General features: G+C 58.3%; 1 protein-coding gene across 1 annotated transcript; it reads right to left on the bottom strand.

The window, feature by feature from the left end:
• Window positions 1–16,279: 16,279 nt before the first annotated feature.
• On the bottom strand, window positions 16,280–18,367 carry GADD45B (growth arrest and DNA damage inducible beta). The gene is made up of 4 exons (XM_024134425.3): window positions 18,095–18,367; window positions 17,891–17,992; window positions 17,283–17,505; window positions 16,280–17,010 (listed from the first exon to the last, which is right to left on the bottom strand). Exons 1-4 carry the CDS (start codon window positions 18,136–18,138, stop codon window positions 16,897–16,899), a joined length of 483 nt encoding a protein of 160 aa, XP_023990193.1. The 5' UTR covers window positions 18,139–18,367; the 3' UTR covers window positions 16,280–16,896.
• Between the last annotated feature and the right edge of the window lie 217 nt (window positions 18,368–18,584).

Below are 18,584 nucleotides of genomic sequence, written 5' to 3'. Positions count from 1 at the left end.
CAGCACAGGGCCCGCCCACTCTGAGGCGTAAAACAGGGTGAGAAGCCTCTGGAAAAGCGCTAAGTGGGCTCCTGGGCGCAAAACGTGCCTTTGTACATGAGCCTGTTCTTCACACCAAGGCCAGTGTCATCCTAACACACGTATTGGCTTATTTGTTGCCTCTAAGTAAAACCCTTCCCTGTTCCAATAAAGATGTTTAAAAAAAAAAACAAACCTTCCCTGGTCTAGTCACTTGTGGTCTAGTCACGCATGGGAGTACTATACATCTATTCTTTTTTTTTAGTGTATGACTCAAATATTATATACCTACATACTTTTAAAAAATTTATTTTTTAGGGACTTCCCTGGTGGCGCAGTGGTTAAGAATCCACCTGCCAATGCAGGGGACATGGGTTTGATCCCTGGTCCGGGAGGATCCCACATGCCACGGAGCAACTAAGTCCACGTGCCATAACTACTGAGTCCGCAAGCCACAACTACTGAATCCAGCGCGCCTGGAGCCCGTGCTCTGCAACAAGAGAAGCCACCTCAATGAGAAGCCCGTGCACTGCAACGAAGAGTAACCCCCACTCGCCGCAACTAGAGAAAGCCCAGGCACAGCAATGAAGACCCAATGCGGCCAATAAAATAAATAAATGAATAAAAAAATTTTTAAAAATTCTTTTTTAACTGTAAATATGTCCCAAGTATCAAATTAAATATAATAGTATTATACTAAAAAAAGTATTTGTTGTTTTTCCAAAATGCCAAATTTCACCAGGTGTCTTGAATTTTATCTAGCAACCTTATTTATAATCATGTGTTCATCATTGTGACCACCTGGTGGACGTGGCCACGGACCCCTGTGCTCCATGAGGGCAAGCACCTATCAGCTTCTGTGCCTCATTTGTTGGCGCTCAGCAGGGTCTGGCCAAAGAAGGTGCCTGTGGTAGGCTGAATAAGCCCCGCCCCGCCCCCCGCCCCGCAAAGATGTCCGTCCTAATGCCTGCAACCTGTGAATATTTTCCAGACTTTGCTGATGGGATTAAATTAAAGATCTTGAGATGAGGATGATCCTGGATTCCCCCTGGCAAACCCAATTCATCACAAGGTCCTTGAGAGAGAGACAGAGACAGAGAGAGAGAGACAGAGACTGGAGACTCATCAGAAAGAGATGACATGATGCCCGAAGCAATAGAAAAGGCCATGTGATGTGGGGCCGTGAACCAAGGGCTGCGGGCGCCTCGAGAAGCTGGAAAAGGCAAGGAAATGGATTCTTCCTCAGAGCCTCCAGAAGGAGCTTGGATGGCCTTGCGGAAACCTTGATTTTAGCCCAGTTATACGGACTTCCAACTCCTGACCTCCAGAACTGTAAGATAATAAATCTGTGCTCTTTGTGGTGACTTATTACAGCAGCAATAGGAAACTCATACAATGCCCCACAAATATTTGCTGAGCGAGTGAAGGAACGGATGAAAGAATGCAAAAGGCAGCTTTGGAACACGGCACGGCTCAGAGCCAGCAGCGTGAGGACAGTGATCTGGCCTCCCGTGTGTCACCAGTCATGAGACCCTTGGTCCGTGAAGTTATCCCAGGGCCTCGGTGTCCTGATCTATAGCATGGGGTCACTCCTGTGAGCCCCAAGGGCTGTAAGGAGTACGGAGGTGGCTGGAGCATCGTCGCGAAGTGTGGAGCGGGAACCCAAAATGTTCCCCCCGGCTCCAGGCAACCGTCGCAGCATCCTTTCTGGGGCCACCTGCTCCATCACCTGCCAGGACCCTGTTCTAAGATCTCTAATCCCTTCACTCACATTTTTACAGTAACTCCGTTGTGGTTATTACCCCATTTTCCTGAAGGAGGTGCCTGAGGCACAGAGAGGTGGAGTCACTACCCCAAGGTTAAGCCCAGCTGTTAAACTGTAAAGTGTGGATGGAGATGAAACCATCAAGGAATGAGCCTCAGATGGGTCCCACTCCTGCCCTGGGTTCTCTGTGCCTCGGTTTCCCCTCACCAAGCAGATGTTCCTCTTGGGGACATGAGAGCCCCCAGCCAAAGAGTGTGGAGCTCAAGATCCACTCTCCGCAGAGCAGACGTGTCACAACCCTGAAAGGAGGTGAAAGGTGAGTCTGGGGAGACCCACCCTGTCCTGGAGGTGGAATTCAGATGTAGTAGGTCATGGATTCCGAGAGGCCAGAAGGTCTGGCTCACCTGGGACGTGGGAACGCCCTTGAGAGGCCCCTCCCCCCACAACCAGGAAACATGGGAGTCTCCCCCCTCCAGGTCTGCCCCAAGGGAAACCCCCCACTCCTGCGGGCTGTGTGTCCTTGTCTACCCTTTCTGATCCAGGAAAGCCTTGGGTCAGCCAGGAGGAGGAGAGGCGGACGGCCAGCCTGGGTGGAGGAATCCCCAAACCGGCTAAAAATAGCAGTGGAATTTATTCCAACACCTTCCCAAAATAGAAACCAGCCTCCCCGCCCAACAAAAGGCCCGGGCAGCTAGAGAAGGGGGTGGGGTTTCAGGAAAGGTGGCCTCGGGCCACCCTTCCCCTCCCCGCCCCCAGGTCCTTTCTCCCCAACCGTCCGCCCCAGGGCTGGCTGTGCGCAGAAGGGCAGCGGGGTGACCCGGGCACCCAGGTGGGTCGGGACGACCAGGAGGAGGAAGGGACCTTGGAAAGTGGGGTCCCTTCCCTCCCCTCACTGCCCTGGCCCGAGGGCTGCTGACCCGGGAACTGGGAGGGCCAGAGCCACGTGGGCTAAAAATAGCCCATGCCTCCTCCCAGACTATTTTTAAAGTCCATTCGCCCTGGCCTCAGCATTAAGACAGCCAGCCGGTGGGCACACCCCGCCGGGCAGCCCGGGCTCAGACGCAGGCACCGCCACTGGCCACCGCAGGGGCCAGAGCTGGAGAGAGACCCACAGGGTAGACAGATCTGGCTTGAGTGCCCAACTTGCTGGGTGGCGCCAGGGCAACCCAGGCCCTCTCTGAGCCCGCTTGCTGCGGAAGAGAGAAGGAGACAATCACGTAGGGGTCCGGACCCCAGAAGGCGCTGGGCAAAGGGGGCTTCCAGCCCCGGCCCCTCACTCGGGACTGGGTGACGACTCTCTGAGAACCCCGAGATGAGCACTGAGCAACGGCCTATGCGCCAGGCATGCAAGCCTCACAGATGAGGGCCCGCGGGCCTCAGTTTCCGCATCTGGAAATTGGGGACATTGGCAGCGCCTGGCTCAGGGCCGAGCAGGTACAAAGCGCAGCGCACGTGTCGGCAGCCTGAGTCACTTTCCTTTCTCCGGTTTCCCGCTCCCGCCCACCCAACCCCGGCCCTCCCTGCCCAGGCCGGCTCCAGAAACGCTGGGGCTGATGTCATCCCAGTCGGGTCCAGCCTCCCCGCGCGGCCGACTGAGGCCGGCGCCGCCGTCTCAGGCGTTCCAGCGCCAGGGAATCCCGGCCCCCGCGCGGGGGGCCCAGTGGAAACCCGTGACGCCAGCGCCCGCCGTCGCCGGTTTTCCGGCCGCGGCGGCGGGGCGGGGCGGGGCGGGGCGTGCTCCCGCGGCCTCCCACGCCCAACGCCGGCCCCGGGAGCGCGCGCGCACGCTCCCCGAGCGCTGAGTGCCCCGGCGCCCGCAGGGACGCCTGGGGGGGTGCGGGAGTGCGCAAGTTCACGGACGAGATTGCGCGTGGAAGGCACGTGGGCCTGCGTGCGGGGCCCCGGCTGGCTCTAGGGAGGGCGTGTCTGTGATATGCCCAGCCTAGACGCACACGCACACGCACGCACACTGCTGGGTGCCGGCGGCCTGTGGGCGTGGGGCCGCGGCGATGACTCTGGGCCTGTTCGGCGTCTCCCCGCCAGTCTGGGAGCTAATTACTGTCAGGACGAGACGGCTTGGCTGGAAAGATGAACAAATCGCAGTGTGTCTGCAGCACGTCTGGGTCTGCAGGCCCCATCAGCGTCTGTTCCGGGGGTGTGGGGCGTGACAACCGCGCTGCTTGCTGCGTGCACCGTGGGGAGCCTTGGGCGTGTGCGTGGGTCCTGGCGGGCCTCGGGTGGGTGGTAGGGGCAAGAGCTGTGTGTGTGTGTGTGTGAGTGAGATCTGTGGAAGGGTTTACTCTCCTTATGTATAAAATGCATTAATTATAGTACCTCCTTGATTATGAGGACTAAATCAGTTAATAGATGTGAGGTGTTTATGCACCGTGGAGCCCAGTAACCCCACTCCTAGGTATTACCCAAGAGAAATGAAAACGTAGGTGCACACCCAGACCCCGCCATGAATGTATGCAGCAACTTTTTTCCTAATCACCAGAAACTGCAACCAACCCAGCTCTCCATCCCCAGGTGAACAGGTAAACAGGTCAGGCTATACCATGCAATACGTAGTCAGCAACAAAGAGGAACCAACTAACTCTGAAATATTGACACTCAGTGAGAGAAGCCAGACACAGAAGGCCACACAGGGTGTGATTCCATTGATGGGAAACGTCCAGAACAGGCTGATCGACAGACAGAGAGTAGGTTCCTGGTTGTCAGGGGCTGGGGAAGGGGGTGGGGAATGACTGCTTACAGGGCAGGGCTTGTTTTGGGGGGTGATAAAAATATTGTGGAATTAGAGATGTTGGTTGCACAAGTCTGAATACACTAACAACCACTGAATTATACCTTTCAAAGGAGTGAATTTTATGGTATGTGAATTGTATCTGTTTTTTTTAAGGAACAAACTGCTTACACATGCAATAAAGTCTATGCGTCTCAGCTGCACTGTGCTGAGTTCACGGACCAGACTCAGAAGGCCGGGTACTGTGTGATCTTACTTATGTGACTTCCTGAAAAAAGCCAAACCGTAGGGACAGAGCAGATGGGTGGTGGCAGGGGCTGGTAGTGGGGGAGGGGATTGACTACACAAAGGGGCAGGAAGGGACACCTGGATGGTGGCCTGCTCTCAGTCTTGACTGTTAAGGGTTACACAACTGTATGCATTTATCAGGACTCACCAAATTGTACACCTAAAAAGTATGAACTTGCTGTTTGTGAATTAGACCGAATTAGACCGCTATACATCTGGCTTCAAAAAAAAAAGTAAGGTGTTTAGAAAAGTGCCCAGTACTTAGTAAAGCAACAGTAGACGCTAGCTGTTACTATTATTGCCGTTGGTGGTGGTGGTGTGTGTGAGTGTGTGCCCGCGCGCACGCACGTGCAAGTAGCCCCAAACCCGTGAAACTAGATCCCCGAATATGAAACTTGGATTCTGGGGACACCTGGAGCCCCTCTCCAACACACACACACAAACATCTGTGAGCACACCCACAACACACAAACACATAAGCACATACATACAAAAATACATGTGCACAGGGACTTCCCTGGCGGTCCAGTGGTTAAGACTCTGCACTTCAGCTGCAGGGGGCACAGGTTCGATCCCTGGTCAGGGAACAAGGATCCCACATGGGGGGGCGGGGGGGGGGGGCGGAAAGCATGTGCATAGAAGCACACACAAAACACATCCACACGAACACATGCACACACACTTATAAATACACATAGAAATACACACGTATTTACATACAAATACATGTGCATGCACACACAGGCACCCACAAACACACACACACACATACACACACACACTCCAGCAGGGCAGGAGCTGCAGGAGCCCCATCTGGAAGCTGGGCTGGGAGCCTCTGGGACGGGACAGGAACAGGACGTGTGTCTGTGTGTTCCAGATTGGGTCTCTGTGAGCTGTGTGTGTGTGTGTCTGCCGAGGTGGGCGTTTCTGGGCCGCCAGCCTCACTCTCTGTCTCCAGGACACAGACAGGCCCCCTCCCCCCACAGGCCTCCTCCTCCCGGCTGGTCCCCACCTTCCTGTCCCCACCCTGGCTGCGGGCCGTGGGAACCTACTGTTTTGGCTGCAAGAGTATGAGAAAGAAGAGGGCCCCGGCCAGGGTGTCTGCTTCTCACAGTCCCCCTCCGTCTGGGCCTCAGTTTGCTAGGCTGTAAAATGGAAGGATGGTTTCTGGGGGTATCTAGGATCTGCCTCTCCAAGCCCCCCCTCCTGCACAGCTGTGACCCCGCCAGCTCTGGCTGCATGTTAGTCTGAAGCCTTCTGCAGAAATAGCCTAAGACTGAGGAGAAGCTCAAACGGAAATCCCAGGCCACAGGGCCACCTGGTAACAGAAGTTCAGAGGGTCGGGGGTGGAGTTCGTTGCACCCTGAGGAGCCCCTGCAAACCCAGCTGTGGACACCCAGTGGCCTTGGGAGGGGAGGCCAGGGGCCGGGTGGCGGGTGGAGAGCCCAGGCAGAGAAGAGGGGAAATTGTGTGCACAGGAATGTGTGTTTATCCTCAAGGCCTGTGTGTGCACACCTGACTGGTTTCTGCAGGTGAATGAATTAAGGTGGCCTCAGATGTTTCCTGGTCAGTGCGCATGGCACCCCCAGGTGTGCACGGGTGTGAGCTTGTTCACACCCCTGCATACACGCCTAGAATGTCTGTCCAAGGATCTTTCTGTTGTTCCCGGATGTGCAAGTGCCCAACACGTGGTGAACACTTGGCACGTAGTTGCAAACTGATGCGTCCACTTATTCACTGGTTCACTCCACAGATACTTAGCAAGAACCACCCACCTGGGTGCTAGAGACACACCAGGAGCCTAAGGGCGAACATGGACCCTGGGGCCATCGCCTGCGTTGTATGGTTAGCGCGCAACCCACAAAGGCAAGCCTGTATGTGTGCACGGCACACACACCGGTGCGTGCGCTTCAGGGTTCGCACAAGCAGACACATGGGGTGTGTGCGCGTCCCCAGTGGCTCCCACGCGGGCATGTGCAGGCTGGGCCCGGCTCCTCCTTGGCACTGCCCGCCGGCCTCACCCCTCTGCCCAGAGTGCCCCGGGGCCGGGTGGGGCCGGGCAGGCCCGGAAACCTCTCGCAGCTGCTGTGCTCAGTTTCAGGGAAGCCACCTGCTGCCGGCGTGCTGCCCGCAGAGCCCACCTGCCTTTGCACCTGCCCCCTGGGCTTCCAGGAAGGCTCGGGGGGAGGCCCTGCCCCCAGGCCTGCATGCCTGAGTCCACGGCCCAGACCCACCTGGTGGAGGGGGTGTGCAACCCGCTTCCTCTCGAACCTTCAGAGCCCCTCACAGCTGGGACCAGCAGAAGAGACTCAAGCAGAGGAGGGTCCCTCTCCAGGAGGGGAAACTGAGGCACACACAAAGGCTCCTTGCAGAGGGTCCCGGCTCTCAGTGGGTGCCCTCCACGCTGCTCCCACCCCAAATCTACTGGCGTCAGGGGTCTGCACAGCAAACATTTGAACTTGGAAAGAGTTTGCAGTCCTGGTGACCACACATGGTGCTGGCCAGTGCAGGTGTGCTGGTCTGAGGGTTTTTATCTGCTCGTGGTACCTGCCCAGACGCGGGTATCTGAGGGTACAGACGTCTCCACTAACGGGCATCGGTGAGCGTGCATGTACCTCTGTACAGAACGATGCGGGCACACGCTCAAGCGCCACACACGGTGGGTGTTTAATGTCAGCGTCTGCGTACCCTGCGCGCTGGCACGCAGGAAGGGATCCGCTCTCTGAAGGCGTTTGTAGGCAGGTGAGTGTCTGCACACAGTAGGCCTTGGCGCGCAGACAGGGGTCGGCCCGCAGTAGCCTTTGCAGGGAGGAGACGGGTCCGCTCTGCACGCAGATCAGACCCGGGCTGACCCAGTGGGCGTCTGCAGCCGGAGAGGAGCTCCCCACCGTAGGCCTCGTGCGCGCAGACCCGCGCCGCCGCGGCCGGCTCACCCCACCCCCCGCGCCCGGCCGGGCAGGTCAGGCGGCTCCGGCGGGGCGTGGGGCGGCCGGCGGGGCGGGGAGGCTATTCCGGGCGCTGGCGCGGCGCCCAGGCCCTGCGCGCCAGGCCGCCCGGGGAAGGCGCCGCTCACAAAAGGAGGGTCTGTGCAGACGCCCCGCCCTCGGCCCGGTCGCCCGCCGCCAGGGGCTGGGAGGGGGGAGACGCCGACGGGGCCGCCGCCGGCCTGGACACCACCCCTCCATGCCGGGGCGGCCGCAGACAGCGCGCCTGGCGGGCACCACAGGGAGGCTGGCACCGCGGGGCACGGGAGGGGGTCGGCGACCGGCGATGGGGGCTCCGATCGCGCACGGGCTGCGCGCCCAGGGCGCACCCTCGGGGGCGCCGGTGGGGGTCGGGACGTGGGGAAACGAGGGGGACAGGCCCCTGCATTTCGCGCACTCGGGGATTTCTGTCTCTCACACACCCGCCTCTGTCTCCAGTTACCCAATTTAAGGAACGAGGAAGCCGGGACTCCTTCCTGCTGGGGAGGGAGAGGCGTCTGGGGCCTGGGTCGGCGCCCCCCACCCCACCCCGAGTGGCTAGCGGGAGGGTGAGGTGGAGGGAAGGGGTAATAAAGGTCGCCCAGGCCCAGCGTTTTGCGAAGTGCTTTGGTGCGTTATCTGTTTTCGCCTCGCCACGTGGGAGGGCAGTTAGACTCTCCCTTTCGCGGAGAGGGAAACTGAGTCAAGCTTGCGCGCGCCGGTAGCCGGTTAACCGCTGAGACTAGATTCGAATCCAGAGCTCCGCGGCTGCCCCTCCGCGTCTGGCCTGAACCCTGCCCCTCCGCCACCCTGCCAGCCATCCCGGAGGCATTTATGGCGCAGCGGCCGCTCCGCGCCTGCACGCCGGCGATTGCGCGCTCACGCCTGGGGCGGGCGCGCGCACGTGTGCAAAAGGGTGCCCCGCGATGCCCCTCACCCCGCCCCAACCCAGCACAGCCCCGGACCTTGGGAACCCGGCGCCCGGGAGCGGGGGTTGGGTGGGAACCAGGAGGAACAACAGGGCAGGAAAGAATGGGGAGGTGCTGCGAAGGGACCCCCCCCCCAACCGCGCCCTCCTTCTGATGCAGCTGTGTGTGTGTGTGTGTGTGTGTGTGTGTGTGTGTGTGTGTGTTTGCGTGCGCCCGCTACTCCCCGGGCATCCTCGGCGGGGGTGTCACTCGGCTTGTGTGTCACTCTGGGTCTCTGGAGGTGGTCGCCGTGGGCCCCTGGGTATCTGTGTGCAAGGCTGTGGGTGACTGGCGAACTTGTCCATCTGTTGCCTCCCTCTCCACACTGGGGGGTGGGCTCGGGGGCGGCGGCAGGCAGGCCTCCCAGAATCTTTCGTGCACAACTCCAGGGGGCGTCATTCGCAGACTTTTCCCTTCCAGCAAAGACATGCTCCTCCAGCACTCCCCACCCGCCTGTGCCCAGGGCACCAATTCGACCACCCTGAAGAACTAGCCGGGAGGCCACGGCCTCTGCCCGGCCCCTGTGGTCAGGGAGAGAAAAAAAAGAGCAGGTGAGGCAATGGGGAAACGGGTGGGGGAGGGCACCGCCGGCGAAGGGACCACGGGCTGGTTTGCAGAGGGAAGGGGAAAGCTGAGGACAAGAGGGACAGGGCCAGAGGTCCTACCCCGACCCCGGACACCGGGGAGTAAGCAGGGAAGCATTACGTAGAAGCCTGGCCCAACGCTTTTCCCAGAAAGCACGTGGTTTCCTTCTGCAGCTTCCTAGAAAGGGGGAGCCCCCCGCTCCGGCAGACATGCGTACCCCCAGGGGCGCCATCTTACCCACTGAATGGGAGGAGCCAGAGGTGTGAAGCTGAGCCCGGGGCTCCCCTGCACCCTGAGGTCTGAGAGCCACTCTTCCGAGATGCTAGCTACCCACGTCTCCTTAGCCACCCGAGGGGACAAGCCTCAACACCACACAGCTGTCCTGGGGCCTTTCCTGGACCCACTGTGGGCAGGCAGGAAGTACCAGGGAGTCGAAGCCCCCAGGAACAGCCTGGAACAGGGAAGGTGAGGTTGGTGTCCCACCACTTCCTCCCTGGCCCGTGTGTGCTGGAGGCTGCGTGGTCCTTTATCTGTGTGTCTGGGGGCAGTGGCCCAGGTGTGTGTTTTCATTCGTTCAGGGTTACTTGGGCCGCCGCTGGGACTAAGTTGGGAAACCAGAGTAGACAAGACACAGAGAGGTGTCAGTTGCATGTGAGCCTAGGGGTCTCACGTGTCCACACGTGTGACTGGGAATTCAGGTTTGGGTAATATTGGGGGGTTATGGGCTGAATTGTGTCCCTTCGAAAGATGCGCAAGTCCCGACCCCCGGTACCCAGGAACGGGAACTAATCTGAAAATAGGATCGTTGCAGATGATCAGGTTAAGATGAGGTCCTCAGGGTGGTCCTGATCCATCGTGACTGGTTTCCTTATAAGAAGGGGACATTTTTGGGGAATTCCCTGGCAGTCCAGTGGTTAGGACTTTGGTGAATTAAACTTTCGGGATAAGAATTTTTAAGTATATAATATTTGAATTAGTATGTTTTTCTTAACTATATCTTAAGCAGCTTCAAGTCAAGAACTTTATGCTGCATTTCTTTATATTTCCCATACTATGTACAGTGCTATATATATAGCACACACCTAAGGTATTTATTATATAAATGAGTTACTAGTTAATTCATCTTTTTAGAAATTGTTTATAAATTATGGGAATTCCCTGGCAGTCCAGTGGTTAGGACTTTGCGCTTTCACTGCCGAGGGCGCGGGTTCGATCCCTGGTCAGGGAAATAAGATCTCACAAGCCACATGGCATGGCCAAAAATAAAAAATAAATAAAAATTTAAAAGAAGGGAACATCTGGACACAGAGACACACATAGAAGGAAGAGATGTGAAGATACAGGAGAAAAACATCTACGAGGCAAGGAACACCTGAGGCCACCAGAAGCAAGGGAAGCCTGGAGAGATCCTCCCCATAGCCCCAGAAGGAACCAGCCCGGCTGACACCTTTTCTCAGATTTCTGGCCTCAGGAACTGGGAGCCAATAAATCATGCAATAATCATGGCACCCCAGTTGGTCAGGAGCTCTGGGTCCCAGGCTCACTCCGGGGACTCCAGGACCACGAGGCCCGGCCCCACGTGCATGTGAACTTCAGGGACGCCATGTAGCGACACAGATCCAACCACCCAAACACGTAACCACGCAGTTTCAGAGACCGAGCCCTACTCACAGGGACACAGGCAGAGAGGCAGATTCTGCCATGCACAGGTAGAAGGAATCAAATAGTCGCATACCAACCAACCCTTCTGGAAGGTTCTCCCTTCTGCTCTAAGTGCCTTCCACATCTTCACTCATTTAACGCTCAGGACGCCTGAGAGATGGGCACTCCCATTACTATGCCCATTGTACAGATAAGGAAACTGAGCCCAAAGAGGTGAAGCAATTTGCCCAAGAGCGCAGGGCCGGCAGCCTCCACGCCAGGTTACAGCTTCCCCGGAGAGGTGGTGTCGCTGCGTCTGGCCAGGACCCAGCACTTGGCTGGTCAGTGTGTCCCTTAGGGACAAAACAGTCTGTTCCAGGGAAAGAGGTGACTGATGGATCAATCTCTGGTTATATGTAACTCCGGATCCGGGCTTGAATCTTCGGGACACAGCATTGAGGAAGTCCCAAGTGGGTTCCACGAGGGGCTTGGCCACGAGGGGCCTGGAGGCTGAGAAAAACACATTTCTCCCAACCCTCTTGCTTTTTTTTTTTTTTTTTTTTTTTTTTTTGCGGTACGCGGGCCTCTCCCATTGCGGAGCACAGGCTCCGGACGTGCAGGCTCAGCGGCCGCCGCTCCGCGGCATGTGGGATCTTCCTGGACCAGGGCACGAACCCTTGTCCCCTGCATTAGCAGGGGGACTCTCAACCACTGCGCCACAAGGGAAGCCCCTCCCAACCCTCTTGAATCTGCAGCCTAACACAGGAGACGGATAAGGAGCAAAGGATGGCAGGATGAAGTTGTCATTCCAAACAGGGCGGGGAAGTGGGCAGAGCCAGGAGGCAGGCTCTCAGGGGTCTTATCTGGAGGGCTCCCTGAGGAGGACATCTGAGGTGAGGACAAGAGGGTGCTGGGTGTTAGCTTGCAGAAAGGGAGGGACGAAGGGTTCTGGGCAGAGGTTAGAGGGCCAGGTGTGCAAGCAGCGTCTAGGCCCAGGGTGTGTGTGCCACGCCGCATGCCAGGGGTGGAGTGGGATGAGGGTGTGGTGCCTCCCCAGATCCTGGGCTACGGGGAAGTGCTAGTGCTGCTGGGATTCCAGGAACACACGCTGGGGCCCACAGACGCAGGGTGGGCACTACAAGTCCGAACTTTGGTAGTGACACACCCTGCAAAGTGGATGAGCCCCCAGATGTCACGCAGGTGAGAAAAGCCAGACACAGAAGGCCACAGAGTGTGTGCTTCCACCTGTATGAAACGTCCAGAACAGGGACATCCACAGAGATGGAGAGTGGATTCGTGGTTGTCAGGGGCTGGGAGGGGATGGGGGTGACTGCTCATGGGCTTATGGGGACGGGGCTTCTTTTTGGGGTGATGGAATGTTCTGGAACTAGATCGTGGTGATGATTGCACAACTGTGTGAATATACTAAAAATCACTGAATTATACTTTAAAGGGGGTGAATTTTATGATATGTGAATTATATCTCAAATATATATATACATATATATGTATATATATATTCATATATATATATATAAAGTTCTAACTCTGAATTACTACCTGTAAAAAGCAGAGAATAACAGTACCTACCTCGTGGGGTTGTTTTCAGAAGGATAAGAGATGGCAGGGCTGAGGGGCTGGCCTAGTGCAACATCAGCTACTATTGTATCACTTCTCTCAGTATCACTGCCCTATGTGACTGTCTCACTCCTGGCCCCCCCAGCCCGGTCCCCAAGTCCAGGGGGACATTATGGGCTTTATGACTTACTCACAAGGCCAGCCCCCTTTCCCGGGCAGGGAGGGTTCACGGAAATAGCGGGAAGCGTACACACCATTGAGGCCTGGGGACAGGGAGCACATCTGTATTTACACATGTCAACACGCGTGTGATTCTGTGGCCGTGTCCACTGTGGCATGTGTGTGCACAGGCGCACATGGGGACAGACGCTCGACGGAGGCGGTGTGTTTAGGGGACAGACTTGGAAAGGGACCTCAGAGAAGCCACATGCCTAAGGGGATGGGGTGAAGCTGGAGTCTGAGCCATCCACCCAGAAGTGCTGGGGGGACCCATGTGGGCAACAGTGTGTATGAGGTCTGGGGAGCTGTGTGTGCGTCTCCATGTGTGCCTGCGTGTGTGTGTGTGTGTCTCAGGCCCGAGGGTGCAGGTGTGGATGGAGGTGAGTGTGGGTGCCCTGAGAGGAGAGCCATGTGCGCCCAGCTGGGAAATAGCGTCTTCCTGCACTGTCCTGCTCCTGGCACCCAGCCCCCAGCTGTGGCAGCCCCGGGGAGGGGGCACCTGCAGCAGTGACCGAGCCTTTGTGACCTGTGGCCACTCCTCCCTGAACTCTGGCGGGGCGGGGGAGAGTGTATTGGGGTGCAGCCTGCCCCCTCTCCCTGCCCCCCTGGGTTTTCAAGACTCCTGACCAAGCCGTGGCTCCTCCAGTCTGGACCTCAGGCTCCTCTTCTGGAAAATGGGACAACGGCATCGTCCTCAGTGGACAGTGGTTAAGTTAAGGATGTCTGCACCCAGTGACGACCGAATCAGCCGAGCTGCTGATATTACCTCCTCCGAACAGCCGTTGTATTCTGGGTTCGGTCAGGAAGACTCAATGCTTTTATTAACGACAGCAACAACAACAGCAAGAGTAGTAACAGCATTAATGAGAATAATGGGAGAACTGGTATCAGAACGTGGAAGCCATGACCCTGCAAGTTCGCACGTTCGCGCGGTGGCAGCGGAGAGCTGGGGTTCACCTCCCCTGGGAAGCCACGCCCCCTCTGCGGCGCCACGCCCCCTCTGCGTCATCAGTTAACCCCTAAACCTAACCTGCAAAGTAAAGGAGCCAAATACCGAAGTTAAAATCAAGACAGGGTCAGGAACGGTGCCCGCAGAGAGGCAAAGGGACAAATCGGCTAATCTTATCTTGATTTACAGTTTTGGTCCCCGAGGGATATTCTCTCTCTCTGTCTCTCTCTCGTTTTTTTTTCTGTTTGCATTCGAGTTAGAAATATATTGCTTGAAAATATTCTTTATCTTGCCCACCGAGTTTTTGGTCTCCTGCTGTCTTAAATTTTGCACTGGAGGCGTGTCCCGCTCGCCTCACCCTAGTCTCGGCTCTGCTAATTCGCAGGGTGGCTGTGAGAGGATTAAAGGAGATGCTTCTGGAAATGCAGGGGACAGTAATAGTGCTGATAATAGTCGTAGTAATAATGGCTAATCCTTTTTATACATTCTGTGCCAGAGGAGCTAATCTAAGGAATATGTTTCATTTAACCTCAACAACCTATCAGGTAGGTAGCATTATTATCCCTATTTTTCAGAAGGAGCAACTGAAGGCACAGAAAGGTTAAGGTACCAGCTCAGGGTCACACAGCTGGGGTCCCACCCATGCCCTGTATCTCCTTGGACCCCAGGGGCCTGCGGTCTTGCCCCCACTGCACAGGGGACTTAGGGAGGAGAGAGTCAGAGGTCATGCGGCCCTTTTGTCTGGCCAAGGTCAGGATGGGGACAGAGCAGCCCACACCCGCGGGCGGAGCCGGCCGGGAGCTTCTCCTGCGTGCCCCGCCTGCCTCGACAGGGGGAAGTCCAGGTCACCATTGGAACAATGGGCCCAGCCCTGTCCACCTCAGTCCTTCCCCATCGATGCCCCCCACTGAGGTCCCTCAGCCTCTGCTCCCCTTCCCCTCTCTGGGCCCCATCTCAGGGATCCTCCCCATCTCCGCCCTACCCCCTCGCAGTCCCTTCTCCACCCCTAGGGGCTTCAGTCCCCTCACCTCCCAACTCCAGCAGGATCCCCTCTCTCCCCTCAGACTCGTCCCTCCTCTCCGGGAGCTCAAGTCTCCTCACTCTCGTGCCCCCCACCCCTACAGGGGTTCCTTCGGCCCTTCTCCCCCTCCCGCTCTTGGTTCCCCCTCGCCCCACCCCCATCCCTAAATCCCTCCTCTTCAAACTCCCACCTCCACCCCTCAGGGCTCCGGTCTCTCCACTTAGAATCTCCCCTCCCCCAAATCCCTGCAGAGATTCCTTCCAACCCCCCTTAGACCCGCTGAGTTCCCCTTCCCCCGCCTCCACCCCGCGGGGCTCGGGTATCTCCTCTTAGCATCTCCCCTCCCCCACCCCCGAGGGATTCCGCTCCCCGAGGCTGGCGGGGGCGTTGTCCCTAACTCCGGCCTGCATCTCATTTTCCTCCCTCCCCACTCCGGATCTCCCCTCAGGAGGGATTCCCGCCCCTCCCCCCTCGTCTCCCTCTGGGATTTCCCCCTTTCTCCTTCCCTCCCCCCTCCTCCCCCGGCGGGGCTCCCCCCAGCCCCGTGACTCCGCGGGGACCGTCGGGGTTTTCCTCACTCGCCCACGTGTGGCTCAGTGGAAAGGTCGCGGCCTACGGCTGGCCCCCGTGTTACCTCCCCACCCGGTTCCCAGGCACCTCCAGGGTGCGGGGCAGAGGGGAGGGGGTGTTGCACGGGCTCCGCGAGTTCACCCCGCAGACTCAGCGTGGGAAGACTGAGGCCGGAGCTCGGGCTGGGCCGCGCTCCCAGTTCCCTGTCCCGGGCCAGGGGAGTCACCGCGCCTGCGAGTTCAGGGGAAAAGGAGGTGGCCGGCCAGGCCTCACAGTTTCGGTTTAGAGGCAAAACGCAGCGTGCCTGCGTGCCAAGCCCAGCTGGGCCAGGAGCACGACTTCCTGGGGTATTTTTCTGCTTGTTGATTTTAGTTTGGGGAAAGAAAAAAAAAATCTTTTTTTCTTTAGTGCAGTGCAGAGGCCCACCCTGGGAGGGAGAAGGCCTGGGTGGGGGGTTGCTCTCTGGGGGATCCCCAAAGCTCTTCCTGCAACGCCCAAGCCCAGGGGCAGCTCTGAGCTCCAAGCCCACCTCGTTGTGTGGTCGAGGTGGCCCCTTGACCTCTCTGGACCTGGGCTGCGGTGGCAGCCGGGCGGGCAGGGGCTGCAGCCAGCCCCCAGGGGTGCGTCTATATGTGCCCTGAGTTTGGGGTTGGCTCAGCGAGTAACAGCGGCGGCACGGCGGCCAGGTTTCGTAATAAACCGGTCTTTTAATTGCTCCGGGGCAGGAGGAGGGGAGAAGAAAAAAAAAAAAAAAAAGAGGCAAAGATTTGTTGGACTTGGGTGGCGCCGGCTGCAGAGAGAAGAGGCACTGTTTTTGCAAAGAGCCTGGAGCAGCTAACTCGGACTTAAGTAACACTTCCTGGTGAGCCTGCAGGAGGTGGCGTGGGCGGCGCCAGTGCTGTTGGAGCGCAGGGGAGGTGGAGGTCCTGGTCCCGCACTGAGGCCGGCGGTAAATACACAAGAACCCAGAAGCTTTAACAATTTATTACAAGGCCATCATAGTAGAAGTAAAAATATATGTATCTGTAAGCTTCCCATCTTTCTTTCACCGATTCAAGTAACAAGTGCAAGTAACAAAATAGATTGTCTATTTAGTTTGCAGACTGGGAGCTCGCCGGTGCAGAGCAACATCAGCCCCGGCTCCCAAGTCCCAAAGTACTGTCCCGGCCAGGGTGCGGACCCTCGGCCCACCAAGGCCCATTTGCACATGTCAGCTCTGGTCTCAAGGAGGGGGCGGTACTATCAGTCCCACCCCACCCCTGAAGTGTGGAGTCTAGGCCCTCCTGCGGGCGGGGGACAGCTCCCCTACTCCAGCTTCTGCTCTGTCGCCAGGCCTGAGCTCCAGGGTCCCCTCTCTTGCTGGCCTGGGTCCCATCTTCTCCTCACACGCTGCTGGCACTGTTCCAGGCCCGGCGCCCTGGGGTGGCCGCGCGCGCTCCCTCTCCTGTCTTCAGCCTCCAACGATCCTGCCCCCGATGGTCTCATAGATTGGGTTGTTTGGGGGGGGTTCTGGGAGGGAGGGGGGATCAAATATTTATTTTATCGTGTTTTTTGGCAGCAACAGGTTCTGACGTCGGGCAGGGTCTCAGCGCTCCTGGAGGGGGATGTAGGGGACCCACTGGTTGTTCTCCCTGCTCTCTTCGCAGTAACTGGCAACCTCCACCAGGCCGTGGCTTTTCCAGGCGTCTGTGTGAGGGTTCTGTGGGAAGGCGAGAAGACGGGGTTCAGTGGGAGCCCCAGGAGTGGCTGGGGAGCCCCCCCTCTCCCAGGGCCCCTTTGGGGAAAGCAGGCTGGCTCAAAATAGCTCGCTGGGTGACTAAGGCCCCGAGACCCGGCCGGGTGCCCACGGGGACATGCCGAGCATGGCTGAGCGCTGAGCTGGTGCAGACCGGCCAGCTCGACTTTGTTGACAAACACGGGCCCAGGTGCCGGGGTGGGGAGGGGGCGGGGCGGGGACGAGGCCCAGCTCACCGTGACCAGGAGGCAGTGCAGGTCCCGGGCCTCGGTGGTGCCCTGAGTCTCGGCCGGCTCGCCCAGCAGCTGTGCCAGGCGCTGCATTCCTGACACCCGCACGATGTCAATGTCGTTGTCACAGCAAAAGGACTGGATGAGCGTGAAGTGGATCTGCAGGGCGATATCGTCCTCCTCCTCCTCGTCAATAGCCAGGAGGCACAGGACCACGCTGTCAGGGTCCCTGAGGAGCCAGAGTGGGATGGTGGGTCAGCTGGGGACTGGGGAGGGGCCACGGTTACGGCGGGGAGTTTGCAAAAGCAAAGAGAAACCGCAGGTGCGCAAGGAATCGCGTCTGCATGCAGATGGTGGGGGAGAAGACATTCGGTTCAAAGGATGGAGCGGTAAGGCAGGGGCATAGACGGGGTGACTGCCTGCAAATGATGCAGCACCGGGATACTGCAGCCTCCACCCCTCAAAAAAAAGAAAGCAGAAAGATCCTCGACCCACAGTAGAGTAGGGACACTTGGGGGTGTCCCAGCCCCATGTAAGCGAGGGATGCAGCACGGAGCGTGCAGAGCGGAGGAGGTCCCCACCCGCGCCCAGCCCGGGGCCGGGGTCTCACTCACACATTCATCAGCTTGGCCGACTCGTACACCCCCACGGTGAGGCGGTCCTGGCGCTGCGCGGCCACCAGCAGCTCCTCCACCGCGGCGCTCACGGTCTGCATCCTGGGGCCAAGGGAGACGGGGGTCAGCGCCGGGCCGGCCACGGGGCGCTCCGGTCCCCGCCCGGCCCGGCCGACCTCAGGCGGCGGGGGCCCCGCTACTTACTTCTGCGCCGCGTTGTCGCACGCCACGAGCTCTTCCAGTGTCATGTTGCAGTTATAATCCACAGTGGAAAACAGCCCCACGACAGTTCCAAGGGAGAAAATGCAAAGTCCGAGGCCGGAGAGCTCAAAGCCTTCCTACGGAGCCCAAGCGTTCGTCAAGACCTTCGGAAGGCAGCGAAATCCTCCCCAAATAAGGCGGAAAAAAAATTGCAAGTGCCTCAGCAAGAATAATCCATGCAGCTGCAAAGAAAAGTCTGACGTCCTCGGCTTCACCGACCTTAGCGCGCGGCTGCCGGCGCCGCCTTTTATAGACTTGTACAAACAGGGGCGTGGCCCCGGTGGTTCATCCGCCCCTCCTATTGGAGAATAAACAAAGGCGAGAGAACCCCGCGCTGCGGTTGGCCGGAGGCAGGGAGGGGGCGGGGCGCCGCGAGGGGGCGCCCCACGTGGGGGCGAGAGCCAGGAGGAGGGCGCGGGGCGGGGTGGCGGGG

Source organism: Physeter macrocephalus, unplaced genomic scaffold (genome assembly GCF_002837175.3).
Source record: "Physeter macrocephalus isolate SW-GA unplaced genomic scaffold, ASM283717v5 random_39, whole genome shotgun sequence".
In the NCBI taxonomy this organism is placed as follows: Eukaryota; Metazoa; Chordata; class Mammalia; order Artiodactyla; family Physeteridae; genus Physeter; species Physeter macrocephalus.
This window is presented reverse-complemented; position numbering and strand designations above follow the sequence as displayed.

Excerpts from the sequence above, each read along its gene's own strand:
- GADD45B (XM_024134425.3), bottom strand. The coding sequence starts at position 18,138 with ATGACACTGGAAGAGCTCGTGGCGTGCGACAACGCGGCGCAGAA. Across the intron at positions 17,993-18,094 it reads TGCGACAACGCGGCGCAGAA|GATGCAGACCGTGAGCGCCG; the intron begins GTAAGTAGCGGG and ends CCTTGGCCCCAG. Across the intron at positions 17,506-17,890 it reads TCGGCCAAGCTGATGAATGT|GGACCCTGACAGCGTGGTCC; the intron begins GTGAGTGAGACC and ends CTGGCTCCTCAG.